General features: G+C 42.7%; 1 protein-coding gene across 2 annotated transcripts in view; it reads left to right on the top strand.

The window, feature by feature from the left end:
• Nucleotides 1-23,842, top strand: part of LOC109870890 (Krueppel-like factor 12) — a 157,877-nt gene that overhangs the window by 85,728 nt on the left and 48,307 nt on the right. For both annotated transcript variants that reach the window (XM_020461579.2, XM_020461580.2), the window contains exons 3-4: nucleotides 4,336-4,915; nucleotides 14,434-14,569. In XM_020461579.2, the coding sequence (XP_020317168.1) occupies nucleotides 4,336-4,915; nucleotides 14,434-14,569 (716 nt within the window). The remainder of the gene's footprint in view (nucleotides 1-4,335; nucleotides 4,916-14,433; nucleotides 14,570-23,842) is intronic.

Genomic DNA, 23,842 nt, shown 5'->3' on the forward strand with positions numbered 1-23,842 from the left:
TGTAGGCTTCTTCTAACTCACAGTTTTCTACTATAGATAATAATACAATTACATAAAAAACAACAGAGTCTGTCAGATTTTCAGTCATTCCAATTTTAATACACCTTGATCTACAAAAATAGGATTTAGAAGGAAATATGGAAGTATAGATTAGTCAAATTGTTTAACCTGAGCATAACCCCAAAACTAAGGACTAATTAGCCTACTCTGTTGTTAATGATTTAGTTGTCATGGACACCTGATTGGGCTCATTGATTCGAGTTGAAAAATAAATGCTGCTCTCGGAATGGCATGCTTTGAGCACTACCGAAAAGTGCTATTTGCATGTGAAAAATGTATTCCATATGCATTCTATATTCCATTTATGTTTTTGTTGGTGACACCTTCATATCTCAATCATTTCCAGCTGTTTGTCTATCTGTTAGGCCTATGGCCTTTTTTTGAATCAGAACAAATTAGATTGAGCGGTAAAAGCCCCACTCGTGGTGTTCTTAAATTCAACTTGTTTTTGACAGTATGCAGCACAATACCACGGCGGAGTGGTATAAACTTTTATTTCATAGGCTGGGATCCACACTATGCAGCTGTTGCAAGAGCGCATATTTCACTGGCTGTCCACCGGGACGTATTCAATACACCAATTCTACTGCAAAACGTTTAGTTTCTTTTCTTTTAAAAACATTTTTTTTTACCCCGTTTTCTCCCCAATTTCGTGGTATCCAAATAGATTTTTTTTGTAGCTACTATCTTGTCTCATCGCTACAACTCCCGTACGCCAAGCCGCACTGCTTCTTAACACAGCACGCATCCAACCCGGAAGCCAGCCTCACCAATGTGTCGGGGGAAACACCATGCACCTGGCAACCTTGGTTAGCGCGCACTGCGTCCGGCCCGCCACAGGAGTCGCAGGTACGCGATGAGACAAGGATATCCCTACCGGCCAACCCCCCCCTAACCCGGGTGACACTAGGACAATTGTGTGTCGCCCCACGGACCTCCCGGTCGCGGCCGGTTACAACAGAGCCTGGGCGCAAACCCCGAGTTTCTGCAGGCACAGCTGGTGCTGCAGTACAGCGCCCTTAACCACTGCGCCACCCGGGAGGCCTGCAAAACGTTTCTTAAATGGGAGTCAACAGAACGAAACATGGAGGGACCTACCTGAATTTGTCCAATAGAAACTCTCATTTTGCTCAGTTTTCTCAGTTTACTTCTGTTTGGTTCTTAAGCGGTAAACGGTTTCAGTAATGAATACACCCCATGTTGCAAAAGCAATGATTGATAGACAGCTTAAACTTCTTCAATTCAACCATTATTGGGTTTACATACACATATACATTTGTGAACAGCCATCCACAACAACTACAATTCGTAAGGCGCAAATAGCTAAATGAGAGAGCAGCAGTGTGATCATTGTGCTATGTAGCCTAATGGGCCTATGTGATATCTGTATTTCCCGTAGGTTACACCACTGCTGTAGTCATTACCTCTTAAGAGTTTATTCAAGTTGGATAATCTTTGGATGCCGACAACAGTCACATCACTGGAAGTATCCTACAAAAGCCTATTCCTGCTGTTATCCTGTGATCCATCAAACGCATTTAGCGTGTCGTCATTGTGTCTCTGACTTGTGGTCAGACTCGCACAGGCAGAACAAACTTAAACTTTGCTGCCTTTTTTCAATGCTGATGTCACGTGTGCTCCCTCTCTGGCCTCTAGGTCACCAGGCTGCTTGTCATGGCGCACACCTGTCACCATTGTTACGTGCATCATGACACTCACCTGGACTCCATCATCTCCTTGACTACCTTCCCTATATATGTCACTCCCTTTGGTTCCTTCCCCAGGTGTCATTGTTTCTGTTTCAGTTGCCTGTCTGTGCATTGTTCGTGTTTCTTGTTTTGTGTTATGTTTTCATTTATTTATTAAAACACTCACACTCTGAACTTGCTTCCCGACTCTCAGCGCACATCGTTACAGATGATTTGAATGTCATTGAGAAAACAGAATGGTGTAAAATAATTATTTGGCAAACATCCTTTTTGAATTTAAAAGTAATCCTTTAAGCAATCGTCTAGTTTTTCAAAAGGTATCTGTAATCTGACTACAATGTCTTTGAGAACACAGAAAGGTATCTGTAATCTGACTATAATGTCTTTGAGAAAACAGAAAGGTATCTGTAATCTTCAAAAGGTATCTGTAATCTGATTACAATGTCTTTGAAAAAACAGAAAGGTATCTGTAATCTGACTACAATGTCTTCGAGAAAACAGAAAGGTATCTGTAATCTTCAAAAGGTATCTGTAATCTGATTACAATGTCTTTGAGAAAACAGAAAGGTATCTGTAATCTGACTATAATGTCTTTGAGAAAACAGAAAGGTATCTGTAATCTTCAAAAGGTATCTGTAATCTGACTACAATATCTTTGCTGGTAATGTAACGGATTGCATTTACAGTTCTTCTTTTGTAATCCGTTACTCCTCAACCCTGTATACAGTGTAAACAAGTTCAAATATATACCACTGTACGTTTTCCACTGTTATAGGCACTTGGGTTTTGCTCGATATTGTTTTCAATTGCGTTTTCGTTTTGGATTATAGAGGTTGGTCCTGTTTGGGTATGGCTTGCCCCGATTGGAAACATCCTTGTTGGTCAGGATGTGTTGCACCTGTAGTCTCCTTAGTCAGTCATTAGGACCCATATTTCTTGTTGCTTGCAACTTTCAGTGGACATAGGTGTCTTTGAGAACCCATTCGAAACCCCTGCCTGTTTTGTTTTGGTTGTTGTTAGTGACTCTTTGTTAGTTCCCCCTGCTGTTTGAGAGACAGTTTTTTGGTTTCTTGTTGGGGAGCGTAACATTCACACACAGCTTCATTTATCTGGCAACACTTTACTGTAGGTGTCCGTTGTATTTATATCATAAAGACTATATAACATGCCGTTGCTAATTATGAATAACTTTCAATAACTGTTAACAAAGGCTTATGATGAATGTTATAATGTGCTATGTAGCTGTTATGTAGCTGTTATAAAGGTTCTGTGAATGTGGAAGGACACCTACAGTAAAGTGTAACCTTGTTGGTAACTAATAAATACAATGGATAGTTTGCATCTATGGACTGTATACATTACTATTAAAATGTTCTACAGGATTATTCATGCACCTACTGTTGTGGATTTACTTCTTAAAACATTGTAATAGTTATGCTTTAAAATAGGGCCTTTCATGTAGCCACCACGTTCAGAGAGTCCTGTCTATTGACAGCAGCAGGCTAGCAGTTGACAGCGGTATGTCCTAGATAGTTAAGTTGAGATAAACAGTGTTATGAAATGCCTCCGGACAGACAGAACAATGTGTCTTAGAGGCCTGGGATTTGTTAAGTATAGGGTGCATGGAGGGACACACTGAACCACCAGCATTGGCCTTAAGAGGCCTGGGACAGATGATTGCCCATATGATGTTTTTTCCACCATCACAAAAGGAGATTTAGGAGAGATATGGGGGAGCCAAGAGAGCTGTGTTCCTGTGGGAGGGATAGAAACCAGGAAGGAGAAAGAGACAAACGCCAGGCGAGAGAGAGAGAGAGGTGGAGAAAGAGAGGGAGAGAGAGAAAGATGGGGGTGGAAATAGTCAGGAGAAAGAGAGAAGGGCCAGAAGAGAGAAAATGAGAGATAAGCACAGTAAGAGAGAGAGAAACACTTTGAGAGAGAAAGTAATGAATGCCAGTAGAGAGAGAAGAGACCAAACATTCCCAATCATTTCCTCTCGGTCTATGACATCATAGTTACGGCAGATGAATCATTTTTTTACTTGACAGCTTCCATGAGCAAGAGGATATTACTATGTTCATATACTTCACCCTCTCTAATCTAGTAAATATCAGTGCATACATATGTCTGTTTCGTCATCATATCTCTGTCATACATCATAATCTATGTATTTATGTTACCTTTGAATGAAAGATTGAAACAAGTCCTTCTGAGATTGAGGCTGTTAACTTGTAGTACATATAGACACGCTAGTTCCAATACTTAATACTTAGTCCTCTTCATCATTTATGGGACATCATTTTCTGCCACAGGAATCGGTCTTTGGCCACAGCTTGCGTAGTAGTTCCAATGAGCTATATGAATAGCTGTATAATCATGACACATGTAGATCATATATAGAACATGGATCTTTTGTGTTTCTTTTCCTCCCTCAATCCCCCAAAGGTCAATAGTGTGTGTCTCTTGGCAGGTTGAAGTGATATGCATACCAAAGGGAAGACCATCACATGACTAATACAGATGGTGGATCAATAATCAGATATTTGTCTCCTTTTTTCCTCTTTAGTCCCCCAAAGTACACAGCTACCCCACGATGGACACCGTCCCCCTCCTGCTGAGCAAAGTCAAACCTGAACCTCCTGAGGACCTGCTCTCCCATGACCCCCACTTCCAGACACAGACCGAGCCTGTCGACCTGTCAATCAACAAGCCCCGCCCCTCACCCCCGTCCTTCACCTCCACGGCTTCTCCTGTCACTTCCGCTTTCTCGCCGCCCTCCATTTCTTCTTCATCATTGTCATTCTCCTCTCTGTCTGTCATCACCTCCGCCTCGTCCGTGCTCACGCCCGGGCCCCTGGTAGCCCCTGGAGCTGCTGTCCGGGGTCATCATCATCATCATCAACAGCAGTTTTTGCACATCATGCACCCCGTGCCGCCACCGCCCTCAAGCCCCCTGAACCTTGGAGGGGTACAGGGCGGGGGAGGAGTAGGGGGTAAGATGGGGGGCCACCAAGTGCATCGTATCCCTGTGGTGGTGCAGTCGCTACCCCTCATGCACACCACGTCCGTGCGCTCACCCTCCAGCCTCCACAACAATGCCATCATGCTACCTCTGCTGGACGACCACAAGAGCCACCATGGCAAAGGTGAGACAACGAGTGTGCTCTCTCTCTCTAATCTGTCGCTCTCTTTATCTATATCTCTTTATTTTTATCTCTCTCGTCATCTTGAAGAGTCGGGTGAGACGAGGCAGAAGACTACCTAATTTTCTTCAGTCTTCTCCTCCCTCCCTCGCTCTTCTCTTTTCACTCTGTACTGGAATGTACAGTATATGGCAAAAGTGGGACAAGTACCGTGCCATGTAGTGTAGTTACTGTACACTGTGTCACAACAGTGTCATTACTGTTTAGTTGCATGTACCCGAACTCAACAGCCTGACATTCACATCATACTAACATCATACTAAACATCTTCCTGCCTTATCATCCCAATGCCATAGTTGGAGTTACTTGGGATAAAGTTAGCCACCCCTACATAGTTCTGCCTTCTCCTCCCTTCTGTCTCAACAGACAATGTCTACAATACAGTGTGAGAACACTTCAGGTCAGACATAAAAAGAGACAGGATACAGAGAAAGACAACACCGTCCGGTGTAATGACAGGCCTGTGTGTGCTCTATGCTATAGATGGTCCCCAGGAGATAGCGCACTCCTTTTGAGAGGAGATGAGATTTAGAGGATGAAAAGCTTTCCGTCTGTAAGTGTGAGGATTTTTCTCCTCGGCCGTCCTATTGCCTCCAGTCAAGGTAACGAGGACCAGGCAGGCTGCCATATTTCTCTCCCCTAATCTAAAGCACGCATCTGGGTCTGGGTTATACTTAGATTTGAGAGAGAGAGAGAGAGAGAGAGAGAGAGATAGACCGAGAGACAGACCAAGAGACAGACCGAGAGACGAGTGTGCGTGTGCTTATAATAAATCCTAATAATTGTACTTGTGCATTTGCTCTCTATGTGAATGTTTGCATGCATGCTTGTATGTGTGTGTGCGCTCTGACTGATCCTTCTGTTTTGGAGCAGACAGGCTTGCTTAAGGGTGTGGTTTTATAGTCAGTGTGTGTAAACCACTAGTGACTTTGGGTGTTTCTGTCAAGTCGACTGGAGGCTGTACACTGGGGAGCAGTTTGTTGTAAAAGAACATTGTTTATCTGAGGTTGCTGTCCGTCACTCCCTGGCAGATTGACACACACACACCCACTCATTGGGTAGGCGGGAGGGTCCACTGAGACGGGCGCTTTAAACGCTGGGTGTCTGCATTCTGGGAGAGGAGAGAGGACAAAAGAGAGGAAAAACAAGGCTTGCGTAATAGGGTGGAGACCAGTATTAAAGATGGGTGGCAGTGTACATTGAGAGCACAGACACACACACACATACACACACACACACAGCAACACCATCAGCTCCACCCAGTGTGTGAGTAGAGAGCAGGGGAATCGGGGTCAGCCCTGGGGTGGGGCAGACACAGTCACTGTGGTGAAACAGCCAGAACATGAGGCACTCAGAGCATTGCATTGTACTGTACTGTACAGTTACTGTGTGTGTGCACATGTGTTTAATGGGTGGTATAGCGTAAGACGTTACAGAAAGAACATGGCAATGAACTGTAGAGTCATTGGGTTTGGCAGTACTGCAATGATATCCAAACAAATGGTTTCTCTGGTTGGAAAAGCACTGCAGAGCAAGCCAAAGTACTGTACCATCCTTTCACTGTAGTGGAATGCACACTAATATGCTTCTTGTATGATTACATGACCTGTCCCCTCATATGACACATTATTGTTCTTCTTCTATGGCAAGTCACTCTCCTTTCCTATTGTGCTGACAGACAGATTTGAAACAGTGGGAGATAGATGAGGAGGAGACACAGAGAGAAGGGAACGCTCGGGATTGAACCCCAGTCTCCTGCGGCGTGGCACATACGTGCATGGAGCCAGGAGTGTTAACACTGGACCACAGCTCCACACTGTGCTTCTTTGTAGGATGTGCCATTTGTTCCTTATGTGTTGATAACTGGCAATCATACTGTGTTGCAGACCAGTAAGAATCCCTGTCACTATATTGGTCTCATAATGTCTTCTTGGGAATTGCTTTTGCTGCATGCATCATCTGGACTGGACTGTAATGAAGTATAGGATCAATAGAATTATGAAAGAACAGCTCTCTTCTCTCCCATTCTCTTTTTTTACTCTCTCTCTCTCACACGGACACGGCCCTACCGCCCACCCACCCCCCATACACACACTCAGGTTGGCCATTCCTCTTTCAGAGAGAGGGGCATGTGCCCTTCCTCTCTCTTATCTGTCTCCGGGAGCAGGTTTCCATGGAAACTAGGCTTGACTGGAAACAACAGGCAAGAAAGAGAGAGAAAGAAAGAAACGCGCCAAGGCTCTTCTCACCTCTCCACCATGTACTCCTCTTTTGTGTCCCCTTCCCTCACTCCAAATACACGGTTTCCAACTAACGTTTCTACTAATCAGCCTGTATAATTAGGGGTTTTGCTGAGAATATAGATGCTCAGTCTTGGTAGGTATACAGGAAAGCCAGAGACAGAGTTGTAGTTTTAGTATTGGCTGTGTTTTCTTTCCGCTGTAATACTCAGTCCTGGGTTCAAATAGTGATTGAAATATTTCAACATACTTTGAGTGCTTGCTTGTTTGTATGGAGTACCAGATGGGTGGAGTTTGGCACTTTTGGTGATTACTGTATGCCTTTGGTTTAAATGACCCAAGCAAGCTCAATCCATCACCGTTTTGAAAGGGTTTGAATACTAATTGAACCAAGGTCCAACAATAACACCATGTCTGTCTCCTGCCTCCAGACTCGTAATATTCGAGACCGTTATGGTCACTGTCTGCACTGCTCTGAGACAGCAGCTGACCTGGTAGATGGGGAAGAGAGAGTAGCATCAAGATAGACAGCACACTAGAGAGGACATGCTTTGTTGTATATTACTGCATCTATGAAATACAGTAAACACCTCTAACTGCTACACATTGAATGCACTGTGTACCAAGAGGTGAACAAAATATTGTTCTCTATCAACAATGGCAAGCCACCGGGGTCTGACAACTTGGAAGGAAAAATACTGAGGATAATAGCAGACGATATTGTCACTCCAATTTGCCATATATTCAATTAAGCCTACTAGAGAGTGTGTGCCCTCGGGCCTGGAGGGAAGCAAAAGTCATTCTGCTACCTAAGAATAGTAAAGCCCTTTTTACTGGCTCAAATAGCCAACCAATCAGTATGTTACGAACCCTTAGTAAACTTTTGTAAAAAATGGTGCTTGACTAGATACAATGCTATTTGACTATAAACAAATTGACAATAGACTTTCAGCACGCCTATAGGGAAGGACATTCAACAAGCACAGCACTTACACAATTGACTAATGATTGGCGAAAAAAATTTGATGACAGAAATTGATGACAAAAAGATTTTGGGAGTTGTTTTGCAAGACTTCAGTGCGGCTTTTGGCATTATCGATCATCGTCTGCGGCTGGAAAAACATATGTGTCATGGCTTTACACCCCCTGCTATATTGTGTATAAATAGTTACCTGTCTAACATAACACAGAGTATCATGGCACAAGGCGAGACCCAGATGCAGACACAGGAGGCAGATGGTTGGAGTCTTACAATGTTTAATAATCAAAAAGGGGTAGGCAAGAGAATGGTCGTGGACAGGTTAAAGGTCAAATCCAGATCAGAGACCAGGAGGTACAGAGTGGCAGACAGGCTCGTGGTCAAGGCAGGCAGAATGGTCAAGGAAGACGGGTACAAAGTCCAGAAACAGGCAAGGGTCAAAACTGGGAGGACTAGAAAAAGGAGAATAGCAAAAAGCAGGAGAACGGGAAAACCGCTGGTGACTTGACTAAACATACAATATGAACTGGCACAGAGAGACAGGAAACACAGGGATAAATACACTGGGGAAAATCAGCGACACCTGGAGGGGGTGGAGACAATCACAGGGACAGGTGAAACAGATCAGGGCGTGACACAGAGGGTGTTCTTTAATGGAAGCCTCTCCAACATAATCCAGGTAGAATCAGGAATTCTCCAGGGAAGCTCTTTTGCTTTTTTCAATCATTACTAAGGACATACCACTGACTTTGAGTAAAGCCAGAGTGTCTATGTATGCGGATGACTCAACACTCTTCACGTCAGCTACTACAGCGACTGAAATGACTGCAACACTCAACATAGAGTTGCAGTTAGTTTCAGAATTGTTGGCAAGGAATAAGTTAGTCTTAAATATTTAAAAAAAACTAAAAGTATTGTATTTGGGACAAATCATTCACTACTTAAGCCTAAACCAGTAGTGTAGTACCCAATTGTCATACTTGAGTAAAAGTAAAGATAACTTAATATAAAATGACTCAAGTAAAAGTGAGATTCTACTTGTGTAAAAGTATTTGGTTTTAAATATACTTAAGTATCAAAAGTAATTTAATTGCTAAAATATTCTTAAGTACCAAAAGTAAAAGTATAAATCATTTCAAATTCCTTATATTAAGCAAACCAGATGGCACCATTTTCTTGTTTTTTAAATTGATGGATAGCCAGGGGCATGCTCCAACACTCAGACATAATTTATACCAGAAGCATGTGTTTAGCATGAGTCCACCAGATCAGACGCAGCAGGAATCACAAGGGATGTTTTGTTAATAATTGTGTGAATTAGACCATTTTACTGTCTTGCTTAGCATTCAAAATGTAAGGAGTCATTTTGGGTGTCAGGGAAAATGTATGGAGTAAAAAGTACACCACTTTCTTTAGGAATGTATTGAAGTAAAAGTAAAAGTTGTCAAAAATATAAGTAGTAAAGTAAAGTACAGATATCCCCCAAAAATACTAAAGTAGTACTTTCAAGCATTCTTACTTAAGTACTTTACACCACTGCCCTAAATCTCAATTACATTTTGTAATGAATAATGTGGAAATTTAGCAAGTTGAGGTGACTAAACTGCTTGGTGTAACCCTGGATTGTAAAACTGTCATGGTCAATACATATTGATACAACAGTAGCTAAGATGGGGAGAAGTCTGTCCATTTTAAAGCGCTGCTCTGCCTTCTTAACAAAACTATCAAAAAGGCATGTCCTAAAGGCCCTAGTTTTGTCGCACATAGACTACTGTTCAGTAATGTGGTCAGGTGCCACTAAGAGGGACTAGGGAAAATTACAATCGGCTCAGAACAGGGCAGCACTGCTGGCCCTTGGATGTACACAGAGAGCTAATATTAATAATATGCATTTCAATGTATTTTGGCTCAAAGTGGAGGAGAGATTGACTTCATCACTAATTTTATTTATGAGAGGTGAATGTTGAATGCACCAAGCTGTCTGTTTGAACTACTGGCACACAGCTCAGACACCCATCCATACCCCACAAGACATGACACCAGAGGTCTCTTCACAGACCCCAAGACCAGAACAGACTATGGGAGGCACACAGTACTACATAGAGCCATGACTACATGGAACTCTATTCCACATCAAGTAACTGACGCAATAAGTACCATTTGATTAAAACAAAACAGAAAAAAATGCAGCTTATGGAACAGCGGGGACGTGAAGCATCACTAACATAGTCACAGACACATGCATACACACACACACACACACACACACACACACACACACACACACACACACACACACACACACACACACACACACACACACACACACACACACACACACACACACACACACACACACACACACACACACACACGATAACATAAGCACTATACACACATGGATTTTGTATTGTAGATATGTGGTAGTAGAGTAGGGGCCTGAGGGCACACACTTAATGTGTTGTGAAATCTGTTGTGAATGTATTGTAAAAAGATTCGTATAACTGCCTTAATTTGGCTGGACCCCAGGAAGAGTAGCTGCTGCCATGGGGATCCATAATAAATACAAATACCAGGATTGGTACAGAATGCATTCAGATTGCATTCTATTTCAATTCAGTCAATTTATCAAGTAATCTGAAATTCCGATTACAATTACAATTTTCCACTAAGATTCTGAATTAAGTGACAAACTCAAGTGTGTATTGTGTATTTTACCATGTACTGTACCATGTAATGTCACACATTTCGTAGCGATATTCTGTTGTATTGGTGAGAGATTGTTCATTGCATTGCTCTGCCTCTGTCCTGGCAGTACTCGGAGAGCAGGAGAATGCTTAGCTAGAGAATGGCTGAAGGCCCGGGTCAGATATCCAAAGAGTCGCCCATTGGAGAGGTTGTGGAGGGAACATTAGCTACAATAGAGCATTGCTCCCCGGTCAAGGGTCACATTTGGCCTGGTCAATGAAAAGAGAATTCACACATGTAGAATTGACATTGGTAACTGAGGAGAATGGAGCTGTGGATGATCAGGGATGGGCAACTGCATGCCTATTGTGGGGAGTGCAGGCTTTTGTTCTTGCCCAGCTCTGAAACAACTAACAGTGGTCTATAATGAACACCATATACACACTGCGGTCCTTGTTACCCACCACAGAATTACACAGTGAGCAGAGTGGTCTTTCTTAACATATCATTTCATTACTCTATACATGAAAGGTAAATGCCTGAATGTGTTTTACAGAATTTATTGTCAAATAATATTTCACAACCTTTCATAACATATTTTTTTATAAAAGAATGTCTGAACATTAGTCTGCTGTAGGAGAGATGTGCTTTTGAACAAATTGTTTAAAATCTCACATGGACTGTGGGAATGTAGACACACAAACACACTTGCCGGGCTATCACTATCACAACATCCCCCACCCACTGCTCAAAGACAACAATAACGCCCAAATACACCGCACCACCCAGCTTCTTATCTACAAGGCGGGGGCTATAGTGGCTAATAAATTGTGTGTGTGTGCATATGTGTATTAGTGCCTGTTCGTGTCTGCACATGTTGGGGTGTCTCTGGGGTGGGCCCATCCTCAGTGTAGACCCTGCAGGCACTTCCTGTCAGGAGCTGTCAATCATACCAGACAACTGATCCGAGGGCAGGACAGCCTGTTAGCCTGGCTACCCATACTCCTTGCTCCTGCCAATTGCTTCACAATGAGTCTGGAGTACCTCCCCGACGCTCCCCGAATACGAACACATTCAGGACCGTCTGTTTAGTCCAGAAACCAATGGGTTGGGCTAGAGCCAGAACATACGTGGATAAAGAGATGGTTTGAAAATGCATAATTTGCTTTGGTTAGAGACGATCCAAACACTGATGACAATGTTAAGTACAACAACCCTTGTCGCCACAAACAACTTCAATGATGGCAGTGTCATACTAAAGAATGTAGCGAACGACAGAGCAGCGAAATAATTGTGTGTGAGTCGTCAGACTAACAGCCTGTAGCATGGCATGAGCATTGTCCCTCCCTGTGGTGCCAAACACACACGCACGCATGCACGCTCGCACACACAGAGGTTCAGACAGTCTACCATACAGGATGTACTGGGTGTTTTCACTATCTATTTTCGTCTGCAGAAAGGGTGGAGGGCAAGAGGGCTGGGGCTTTGATTGCTCTAAATGCAGAGGAGAGAAAATAGAGCTACATTATTCAAATTCTTAAAAAACATTCATTTGGTTTTCTATGAGTGAAGTGGCCTTCATCAAGCTCTTCTTTGAGTGAAATTCAGTGAATGAAATTGAATGTTTTGTATACGAGTATGAATGAAATTCAATGAAAGTATGTCAGAGCAATAGGACTAGGAATGAGACAGACATCGGTGTCAGACAGGTCATTTGAATAACCCCAAAACAGCCACATAGAGGGAAATTTAAAAAGTATTGACAACATCCCCAGTAACTGGAAACCATGTACAGTAAGAGCACCTTATTCTACAGAAAAGTAAAAAACATTGTCTGATACTGTATGTTGGACTGTTATTCATACAGTATGACATATGATTAAAACAGCCTGTATTTTAAGGAGTGGTTGTTGATAGATAAAACTCTTTGGCTTGTAAAGTGTATCGGCTTGTCTGTGTCTGTATATGGTAGAGTATAAAGTATAATGTAATGTGGGACTTCTGTCTTTGTCTTCTGTGTTTGTGTCTGAATTATAAATAATATACATTTTTGTAGGAGTTGATCCAAAAAAATCTTAGTATACAGTGGGGTCTGAAATTATTGGCACCCTTGATAAAGATGAGCAAGCAAGACTGTATAAAATACAAATACTGAACTATATTGGTGTGTGACAAAATAGTTTTTTGTTTTTCATGCCGTCCACCAAATGTAAATGCCTGGCGTGTGCTAAACGCCATTGGCACTTGGAATGGAACCGGTCCTATCATCAGATGAAATTAAAATAGATCTCTTTGGCCACGCATACCAGTAGTGGATTTGGCATGAAAATAATGATGCAGAATTTATTTTTATTTTTTTGCTCTTTTGCTTCCACTGGTCCTAGGGCCCTTGTTAAGGTCAACGCATGATGAACCTAGTACCAGGACATTTTATCCAAAACCTGGTTGCCTCTGCCAGGAGGCTGAAACTTGGCCGCAAGTGGATTTTCTGTCAAGACAAAAACACCAAGCATCAAAATCCACAAAGAAATGGTTAACTGACCACAAAATCAACAGCAATGACCAGCTCAGTCTCTGATCCCCTTTGAAAACCTATGGTTTGAACTGAAGAGGCCAGTCAGTATGCGTTCTAAGATCCCTCCCAATCTATTCTCCATTCTCAGCATTTTTTGGGGAACAAGGCTCAGTGCCATTACCCTCGAAAGGTGAGGAATTGAAAGATATTGAAAACAGTGTGTACAAAACATTAGGAACATCCCCTTTTGCCCTCAGGAAAGCCTCAATTCTTCATGGTATGGACTCTACAAGGTGTCAAAAGCTTTACACAGGGATGCTGGCCCATGTTGACTCCAAAGCTTCCCACAGTTGTGTCAAGTTGACTGGATATCCGTTGGGTGTTGCACCATGCTTGATACACAAAGGAAAATGTTGAATGTGAAAAAACCCAGCTGTGTTGCAGTTCTTAACACACTCAAACTGGGATGCCTGTTCAAAGGCACTTCAATCTTTTGTCTTACCCATTCACCCTCTGAATGGCACACGTACATAATCCATGTCTCAATTGCCTCAAGGTTTAAAAATCCTTCTTTAACATGTCTCCTCCCCTTCATCTACACTGATTGAAGTGGATTCAAGGGATCACCTGGTTTCACTTGGTCAGTGTGTCATGGAAAGAGCAGGTGTTTCTAATGTTTTGTCCACTCAGTGTACAGTATGTTAGTATAAAATAATATAATTTACCACTTTTTTTTGCAAACAATATAGCTCAGTATAAGTATTTATTTTAATTTATACAGTATTTTTGTGAATCTTGGCAATAATTTCAGCCCCTACAGTAATCAAGTCTGACACGCTACAATTTGTCTTTTACAATTCTTTTACACTACAATTTGCATTTCCTGCTTTGCAGGAAAAGTATCTTCTACAACAGAGTGATCAAATAAAGATAGTATATCTGTATGTCTAACTCATGTAACCTCTTGACAGTATCACATGCTACAGTATATAGAATAGAACATGTGGGACTTACTCTTCTCTGTCTGTTTCCATGGCAGCCCGCACTGACCACAACGGCTTGTTGCCACGGCATATCAAGAGTGACAGTGAAGATGACGACCTGCCCAATGTCACACTGGACAGCGTTAACGAGACCGGATCTACTGCTCTGTCTATAGCACGGGCCGTGCAGAAGTAAGTACCAGAGTGTTCTGTGTGTGTGTGTGTTTGTGTATTTTATGTCCCTCTGTATAGCCTTTATCACCCTCCCCATGTGTCTAGTCCATCTGTGTATAATAAGATGAGTCAGGGCTTCCCCATCCATCCTAGTGTAGTCTGATAATCAGAACCAGTGTTTCAGTCTGCTCTCCCTCCCCCCTAAACGTAGACACTTCAAGACCCAGCACTCACACTTTAACACAGCCAGGTCACCCATGATACAAGTCAGTATTCAACATCCATCCATGTCTGAGGAGTTGATGTGGAAACCAGCCACTAGGGGCAACAGTGAGCACTGTTCCTTCAAGCAGGTTTTGAATTTGACAGGCTGTTGTGGTCAGGGATGGTGGATGGGCATATGCAACTGCCTCTGGTGCCAAAGGTTGCATGTTCAAATCCAGTGATAGAAAGGTAGAAGCAGCTACTCTTCCTGGGGTCCAGCAAAATTAAGGACATTTTAAAAACAGTACATTCACAGCAGATTTCACAACAAATTAAGTGTGTGCCCTCAAGCCCCTACTCTACTACCACATATCTAGTCCATGTGTACAGTGGATTGTCATTTAAAAGTTATAGAGTGTTGCAGCACAGCTTGCATGGTGCCGCAGAATTCTATGGCACGTTATTTAAGTGTCAACCACTGTTACCATTAATGCTAGTTTGACCACCAGAGGGCATCTTTGAGAAGCATTTGATAGCCTTCCATAATGGCTGTACGAGAGAATTTAAAACCTTTTTTTGTAAGAACATAATATTTGGGACTGTGTTTCCATTAGGATGGAACGGAAAATATGGTACTGTACAATGTGACGGTCGGTAGGCAACAGTACTGGGCTATTTAGATAAAGAATTCCTTTGACGTGCAGGCACGTGGGAGATTGGGGTTCAATTCCTTGACAGGCAGGAAGGAGTAGGCTGTCCTTGTAAATAAGAATTTGTTATTAACTGACTTGCCTAGTTAAATAAAAGGTTACACTAAGAGCATAACAGTTCCACACTGTAATTGTAGTCTAACCGATACCCAAATGCATATTCAGTGAAAATAAACATCTCATTGATTTATCAAGACCCTTGCTTTTCTCAGAGCAGCGTGAAATGGGGCTAAAATAGTTATATAATAGTTAAATATAAAATAGGCTATTGCTTAAATTAAAACCAAAAGCCACCTCATGTGTCTCCCGGTGGCAGCCAGCACAGGTATGGAACCTGCATCTGTAGCAACGCATTTTGCACTGCAGTGTACAGCTGCGCCACTCAGGAGGCCTCATCCACAAAGTATCAAAATACAGAGAGGTGTTGGTAAAGGTATATTGTCCTGCTAATAGCCTGTAATAATACTGTACATGGTGTCCAGGTCAGGATCACCAAAACATTGATTTATTTAAGACTATCAGAAAGATTGTTGGTACTTATTTATTTTGATCCAAAGCCATGAATGAGTGAGTCACCCCGCTTTATGTAGGGGCTGACTCTATGACTATGCCATCCACTTGATAATATATAATGATATTTTGGAGGTTATTTAAATTTCCAAAAAATTTAAGTGAGCGATTGTAATCTGAATAAAGGCCAAAATAATATTTGTAAAGGCCAAAACATTTATTTCTGTTTTTAGAGGGAGAGAAATGCTGGGCGAATTGTGCGCCACCCTATGGGACTCCCAATCATGGTCAACAATACTTTTTGTTGTATTATTTGTTTAGTCTTTTCTGGTGGATTAAACTGAAACTGCAACCAATCATGGCCGGTTGTGATACAGCCAACCTAACTAAAAAATACATTTGACGATAGAATTCTCCCCCCTACCCTCCTTCTAGGCAAGTCTATTGTCCAGCTACCTGCTAATATTCATAACGGCGCTGTACAACGTGATCGTGTGTGTTTGAGAGAGTATTTTCCAGTAAGCATCAATTTGTTTACCTTCATTAGACAACTTTGTTCTAATATTTCTGTAATTCAGTGACATTTATTCCCATAGTAATTCGTTATGGATCCATAACTAAATAAACATTGGCATTTTGAAAGAGTATTTTTAATATTTTATTAACGAATGCATACAGATATTGATGAAGAAATACAGTGCTGTACAGTATATGCTTTATCCGACATTTTGCGGTTACATGAGATCGCCCGCTTTATGTAGATGCCGAGTCTATATGACTGAGCCATCAACTTGATTATTTATTAGACATCACTTGCTTATATTCAGTTAACAAATTTATCTTAAGAATATCATGGAATATAATTGAACATTTTAGTTTCTCCATGCTTGTCTCAGAGCAGCCGAAACGGTGCTGAAATAGTCGTCCACGGCGAGTAGGCTATATACAGTGTGGAGAACAAGTATTTGATACACTGCCGAATTTGCAGGTTTTCCTACTTACAAAGCATTTAGAGGTCTGTAGCTTTTATCATAGGTACACTTCAACTGTGAGAGACGGAATCTAAAACAAAAATCCAGAAAATTACATTGTATGATTTTTAAGTAATTAATTTGCCTTTTATTGCATGACATACGTATTTGATACATCAGAAAAGCAGAACATAATATTTGGTACAGAAACCTTTGTTTGCAATTACAGAGATCATACGATTCCTGTAGTTCTTGACCAGGTTTGCACACACTGCAGCAGGGATTTTGGCCCACTCCTCCATACAGACCTTCTCCAGATCCTTCAGGTTTCGGGGCTGTCGCTGGGCAATACGGACTTTCAGCTCCCTCCAAAGATTTTCTATTGGGTTCAGGTCTGGAGACTGGCTAAGCCATTCCAGGACCTTGAGATGCTTCTTACGGAGCCACTCCTTAGTTGCCCTGGCTGTGTGTTTCGGGTCATTATGCTGGAAGACCCAGCCATGACCCATCTTCAATGCTCTTACTGAGGGAAGGAGGTTGTTGGCCAAGATCTCGCGATACATGGCACCATCCATCCTCCCCTCAATACGGTGCAGTCGTCCTGTCCCCTTTGCAGAAAAGCATCCCCAAAGAATGATGTTTCCACCTCCATGCTTCACGGTTGGGATGGTGTCCTTGGGGTTGTACTCATCCTTCTTCTTCCTCCAAACATGGCGAGAGGAGTTTAGACCAAAAAGCTCTATTTTTGTCTCATCAGACCACATGACCTTCTCGCATTCCTCCTCTGGATCATCCAGATGGTCATTGGCAAACTTCAGACGGGCCTGGACATGCACTGACTTGAGCAGGGGGACCTTGCGTGCGCTGCAGGATTTTAATCCATGGCGGCGTAGTGTGTTACTAATGGTTTTCTTTGAGACTGTGGTCCCAGCTCTCTTCAGGTCATTGACCAGGTCCTGCCGTGTAGGTCTGGGCTGATTCCTCACCTTCCTCATGATCATTGATGCCCCACGAGGTGAGATCTTGCATGGGGCCCCAGACCGAGGGTGATTGACCGTCATCTTGAACTTCTTCCATTTTCTAATAATTGCGCCAACAGTTGTTGCCTTCTCAACAAGCTGCTTGCCTATTGTCCTGTAGCCCATCCCAGCCTTGTGCAGGTTTACCATTTATCCCTGATGTCCTTACACAGCTCTCTGGTCTTGGTCATTGTGGAGAGGTTGGAGTCTGTTTGATTGAGTGTGTGGACAGGTGTCTTTTATACAGGTAACGAGTTCAATCAGGTGCAGTTAATACAGGTAATGAGTGGAGAACAGGAGGGCTTCTTAACCTCTTGAAACTAGGGGGCACTATTTTCTTTTTTTAAACAACGTTTCCCAAAGTAAACCACCTATTTCTCAGGACCAGATGCTAGAATATGTATACAATTGACAGCTTAGGATAGAAAACACTCTAAAGTTTCCAAAACTTTAAAAATATTGTCTGTGAGTATAAAGGAACTGATATTGCAGGCCAAATCCTGAGAAAAATCCAATCAGGAAGTGACTCTTATTTTGAAACCCCTGTCTTTCTATGCATCCCTATTGCCCATTGAAAGGGATATCAACATGATTCCTTTTTCTGTGGCTTCCCTAAGGTGTCTACAGCCTTTAGACATAGTTTCAGGTCTTTATTTTGAAGAATGAGCGTAAACGACTACATTGCGTAAGTGGCCAGCTGGGGGCTCTCAGAGTGATTCTTGCGTAAAAGACAGAGGTAGTCATTTTTCCTTTCGCTCCTACTGAAAAGCCAATTGTCCCGGTTGATTTATTATCCAATAGATATTTGAAAAACACCTGGAGGATTGACTATAAAAAACGTTTGCCATGTTTCTTTCGTGACCGCTATTTCCGGTGGATTTCTCAACATAACGTGACCAACAAAAGGAGGTATTTTGGGTATAAAAGTAATCTTTATGGAACAAAAGGAACATTTGCTATCTAACTGGGAGTCTCGTCAGTGAAAACATCTGAAGATCATCAAAGGTATATGGTTAATTTGATTGCTTTTCTGATTTTCGTGACCAAGCTTCCTGCGCATCCAACCCGGAAGCCAGCACCTGGAAGCCAACACTGTGCACCTGGCAACCTTGGTTAGCGCGCACTGCACCCGGCCCGCCACAGGAGTCGCTGGTGCGCGATGAGACAAGGATATCCCTACCGGCCAACCCCCTCCCTAACCCAGGACGACGCTAGGCCAATTGTGCGTCGCCCCACGGACCTCCCCGGCGGCCGGTTACGACAGAGCCTGGACGCAAGCCGAGAGTCTCTGGTGGTACAGCTGGTGCTGCAGTACAGCGCGTGTTTTAAGCCTATCCCAAACCTTAAACGTTACCTTAACCATTCTGATTTAATACCTAACCTTAATATGTCGGTGTCAATGCCTAAACGTAACCTTAAACACTTCGAAATGTGACTTTTGGAACAACATAAATGTGACGTTTCAGAAACATGGATGAACATTTCATTTTGATGTGAGTCTGTGAGAGCTGGTTGCCATTGAAGCCCATTCGGATGATCAGAACCAGGGACTCATCGTCTGCTCTCCTGCCCTAAACCCATAAAGTTCCAGACACAGAACTACAGTCATATGTCCCTGCCCAGACTCTGTACTGTTACCCGTCAGACTGGCCAGACTCATAATATTGCCGGTGTTGCACTGTAATTAGGTTTAACTAGTAGGAAACACAAACCGTCTATGTGTGCCACACACACACACACACACACACACTGTTAGTTAGACTAACTGTTAGGAAACTGTTCCAGGACTGTGTTCCTGTGTTAAACCCCCACTAATGATGTTCCCTCAGTAAATAGACAGGTTTCCCTCTTCCAAAATGACTCACATTCCCAAACATAGTACGACATAGGGAATATGGTGCCATTTTGGACACAGGCATACAGTACTATGCATTTGTGCTGCTTTTCAACTGTGACACCAGTGTTACACTGGGGTATATACCCTGATGTTATACTAGGAAAATTGTGTTTCCATAGCTACAGATGTTGGATCTTAACTTGATCACTCTTTTGTCGCTGAGAATTTGAGAAGTACTCTTTCTCTCCCTGCAGGGGCAACCGAGTCATAGGGATCAGAGCTTGCTATCAAAATCATATTCTCTCTCACTCGCTCAAAACGCTATGCCTAGCTCCTATTTTTGCAACATAAAAATGTATCTGAAATGCAGCCATACACATCAACAACCGTTGTTTATATAGCTTAATAACATAAGATGAACATAAGCTATTGGTCTTCACTAGGCTACGACATAAAAGTGTCTAGTGTATCCCAAGGTTACGAATGAACTGTCAAAATGTAGTGGTGGTCCAGGTGCGTAAATATAGGCCTAATGTGTAATTAAAGGCCTACGTGGGTTCGATTCTGGACCTTGCACTTCTGGCAAATAACTCAATCCCTCCGATTGACTAGATTTAGTTACAGATTTCAAGTATGGACAGCCCAGGGATATTTTACCCCTGATCTTGATGATAAATTACCATACCAGACACTTTCGGATAACATACAGTGCATTCGGAATGTATTCAGACCCCTTGACATTTTCCACATTTTGTTACGTTACAGCCTTCTTCTAAAATGGATCAAATAAAATGTTTGCTCCTCAAACTACACACAATACCCCATAATGACAAAGCAAAAACAGATTTTTTAAATTTGTGCAAATTTATATGTACATAAGTATTCAGACCTTTTGCTATGAGACTCGAAATTGAGCTCAGCTATATCCCGTTTGCATTAATTATCCTTGTTTCTACAACTTGATTGGATTCCATATGTGGTCATTTCAATTGATTGGACATGGTTTCCTCCAGATGTGACACTTGGCATTCAGGCCAAATAGTTCAATCTTGGTTACATCAGATGAGAAATTATTGTTTCTCATGGCCTGAGAGTCTTTATGTGACTTTTGGCAAACTCCAAGCGGGCTGTCATGTGCCTTTTACTGAGGAGTGGTTTCCGTCTGGCCACTCTTCCATAAAGTCCTGATTGGTGGAGTGCTGCAGAGATGGTTGTCCTTCTGGAAGGTTCTCCCATGTCCACAGAGGAACTCTAGAGCTCTGTCAGAGTGACCATCAGATTCTTGGTCACCTCCCTGACCAAGGCCCTTCTCCCCCGATTGCTCAGTTTGACCAGGCAGCCAGTTCTAGGAAGTGCCTTGGTGATTCCAAACTTCTTCCATTTAAGAATGAGGAAGGCCACTGTGTTCCTGGGGACCTTCAATGCTACAGAACTTTTTGCGTACCCTTCCCCAGATCTGTACCTCGACACAATCCTGTCTCGGAGCTGATTCGACCTCACGGATTGTTTTTTGCTCTGACATGCACTGTCAACTGTGGGACCTTAAACAGACACGTGTGTGCCTTTCCAAATCATGTCCAATCAATTGAATTTACCACAGGTGGACTCCAATGAAGTTGTAGAAACATCTCAAGAATGATCAACAGAAACAGGATGCACCTGACCTCAATTTCGAGTCTCATACAAATACAAAGGGTCTGAATAGTTATGTAAATAAGTTATTTTAGTTTTTTTTCTTTAATAGTTTTCGCAAAAAAATGGGGTACTGTGTAGATTGCTGAGGATTTTTTTGTATTTAATCCATTTGAGAATAAAGCTGTAACGTAATAAAATGTCAAGGGGTCTGAATACTTTGAAGGCACTGTAAACTATTATAGAACATAATATATTCCAAATAACTAATCTAATCAGGCAACAACCCCCTTACAGTCTATGGTACTGTCCCCTGAGGGAATATAATGATTCACTATAGTAATGATAACATTTCATTTTGTAATATCAGTAATATCAGCACCTCAAGAAGAATGTGAAACCCATAGCAGATCATTGAGGTGGATGGAAGAAAAGGGGATTGTAACTGTAACCCACCTGGAAGCCAAAGCCAAGACAGGCCAATTTGAAGCTCTTGATTCACCTGGCTAGACCAAGAGGTTATTCAGTGGGGTCTAGCTGAGTCCACTATGAAGGAGACGTGAGACCACCTGTTGCCTAGGGTAGAGAAAGGGAGATGAATGGGATGGGAAGGGAGAGGAGGGTACCTGTGAGTAGAGTGCTGTCAATATACGTTCAAGTCAAATGTGAGTGTGTGTGTGTCTCTGCCTGCCTGACTGCCTGTCAGTCAGTTACTTCATAGTCTACCTCGATCAGTAGAGTGTTGCATGGGGATAAACATTACTCCTACTCCTGCTGGCGGAATTCTTCCTGGCCCTCAGCACCGAGGGGTGAAGGACAGCAGGGGATCTGATGGGTGCTCATCTCTCATCCAATAGAAATGTTGAATGCAGAATAAACCATCTCATGGTGAATGGATGGAAAATAAATAAATCATTGCCAATAATTGAGCAGAGCTGCTTTTGCTAGTTCCAGATCTGTATGTACAATCACCCACAACTACTAATCATAGACCAATCTGAAGTTAAATCAAATCAAAATGTATTTGTCACATGCGCCGAATACAACAAGTGTAGACCTTACCATGTCAATGTAAATAGTCTGGTGGCCATTTAATACATTTTTCAGCAGACTTATGGCTTGGGGGCAGAAGCTGTTAAGGAGCATTTTGGTCCTAGACTTGTCGCTCCGCTACTGCTTGCCGTGCGGTAGCAGATAAAACAGTCTTTGAACTACATCACTAGGGTGACTGGAGTTTTTGGGCTTTCCTTTGACACTGCCATTTATATGTCTGGTTGCAGGAAACTTGTCCCCGGTGATGTACTGGGCCGTTCGCACTACCCTCTGTTGAGCCTTACTGTCAGATGCCGAGCAGTTGCCATACCAGGTGGTGATGAAACTGGTCAGGATGGTCTCGATGGTGCAGCTGTAGAACTTTTTGAGAATCTGAGAACCCATGCCAAATCTTTTCAGTCTCCTGAGGGGAAAAGGTGTGGTCATGCCCTTTTCACGAATGTGTTTGGACCATGATAGTTTGTTGGTGATGTGGACACCAAGGAACTTGAAACTCTCGTCCCACTCCTCTCCCCGTCAATTTTAATGGGGGCCTGTTCGGTCCGCATTTTCCTGTAGTCCACAATCATCTCCTTTGTCTGGCTTACATTAAGGGAGAGGTTGTTGTCCTGGAACCACACTGTCTGACCTCCTCCCTATAGGCTGTCTCATCATTGTCGGTGATCAGGCCAACCACTGTTGTGTCGTCAGCAAACTTAATGATGGTGTTGGAGTCGTGTTTGGCCATGCAGTCGTGGGTGACTAGGGAGTACAGTAGGGGACTAAGTACCCACCCCTGAGGGGCCCCAGCGTTGCAGACGTGTTGTTGCCAACTCTTACCACCTGGGGGCAGCCCGTCAGGAAGTCCAGGATCCAGTTACAGAGGGAGGTTTTTAGTCCCAGGGTCCTTAGCTTATTGATGAGCTTTGTGGGCATTATAGTGTTGAACGCTGAGCTGTAGTCAGTGAACAGTATTCTCACATAGGTGTTCCTTTTGTCCAGGTGGGAAATGGCAGTGTGGAGTGTGATTGAGATTGGGTCATCTGTGGATTTGTTGGGGTGGTATTCAAATTGAAGGGGGTCTAGGTTATCCGGGAGGATGCTGTTGATGTCAGTCATGACCAGCCTTTCAGAGCACTTCATGGCCACCGACATGAGTGCTACGGGGCAGAAATCATTTCGGCAGGTTACCTTCACTTCCTTGCGCACAGGGACTATGGTGGTCTGCTTGAACCATGTACAGTGCCTTACAAAAGTATTCATCCCCCTTGGCGTTTTTCCAATTTTGTTTTATTACAACCTGTAATTTAAGTTGATTTTTATTTGGATTTCATGTAATGGGCATACCCAAAATAGTCTAAATTGGTGAAGTGACA

The sequence above is a fragment of the Oncorhynchus kisutch genome, linkage group LG26, assembly GCF_002021735.2.
Source record: "Oncorhynchus kisutch isolate 150728-3 linkage group LG26, Okis_V2, whole genome shotgun sequence".
Lineage (NCBI taxonomy): Eukaryota > Metazoa > Chordata > Actinopteri > Salmoniformes > Salmonidae > Oncorhynchus > Oncorhynchus kisutch.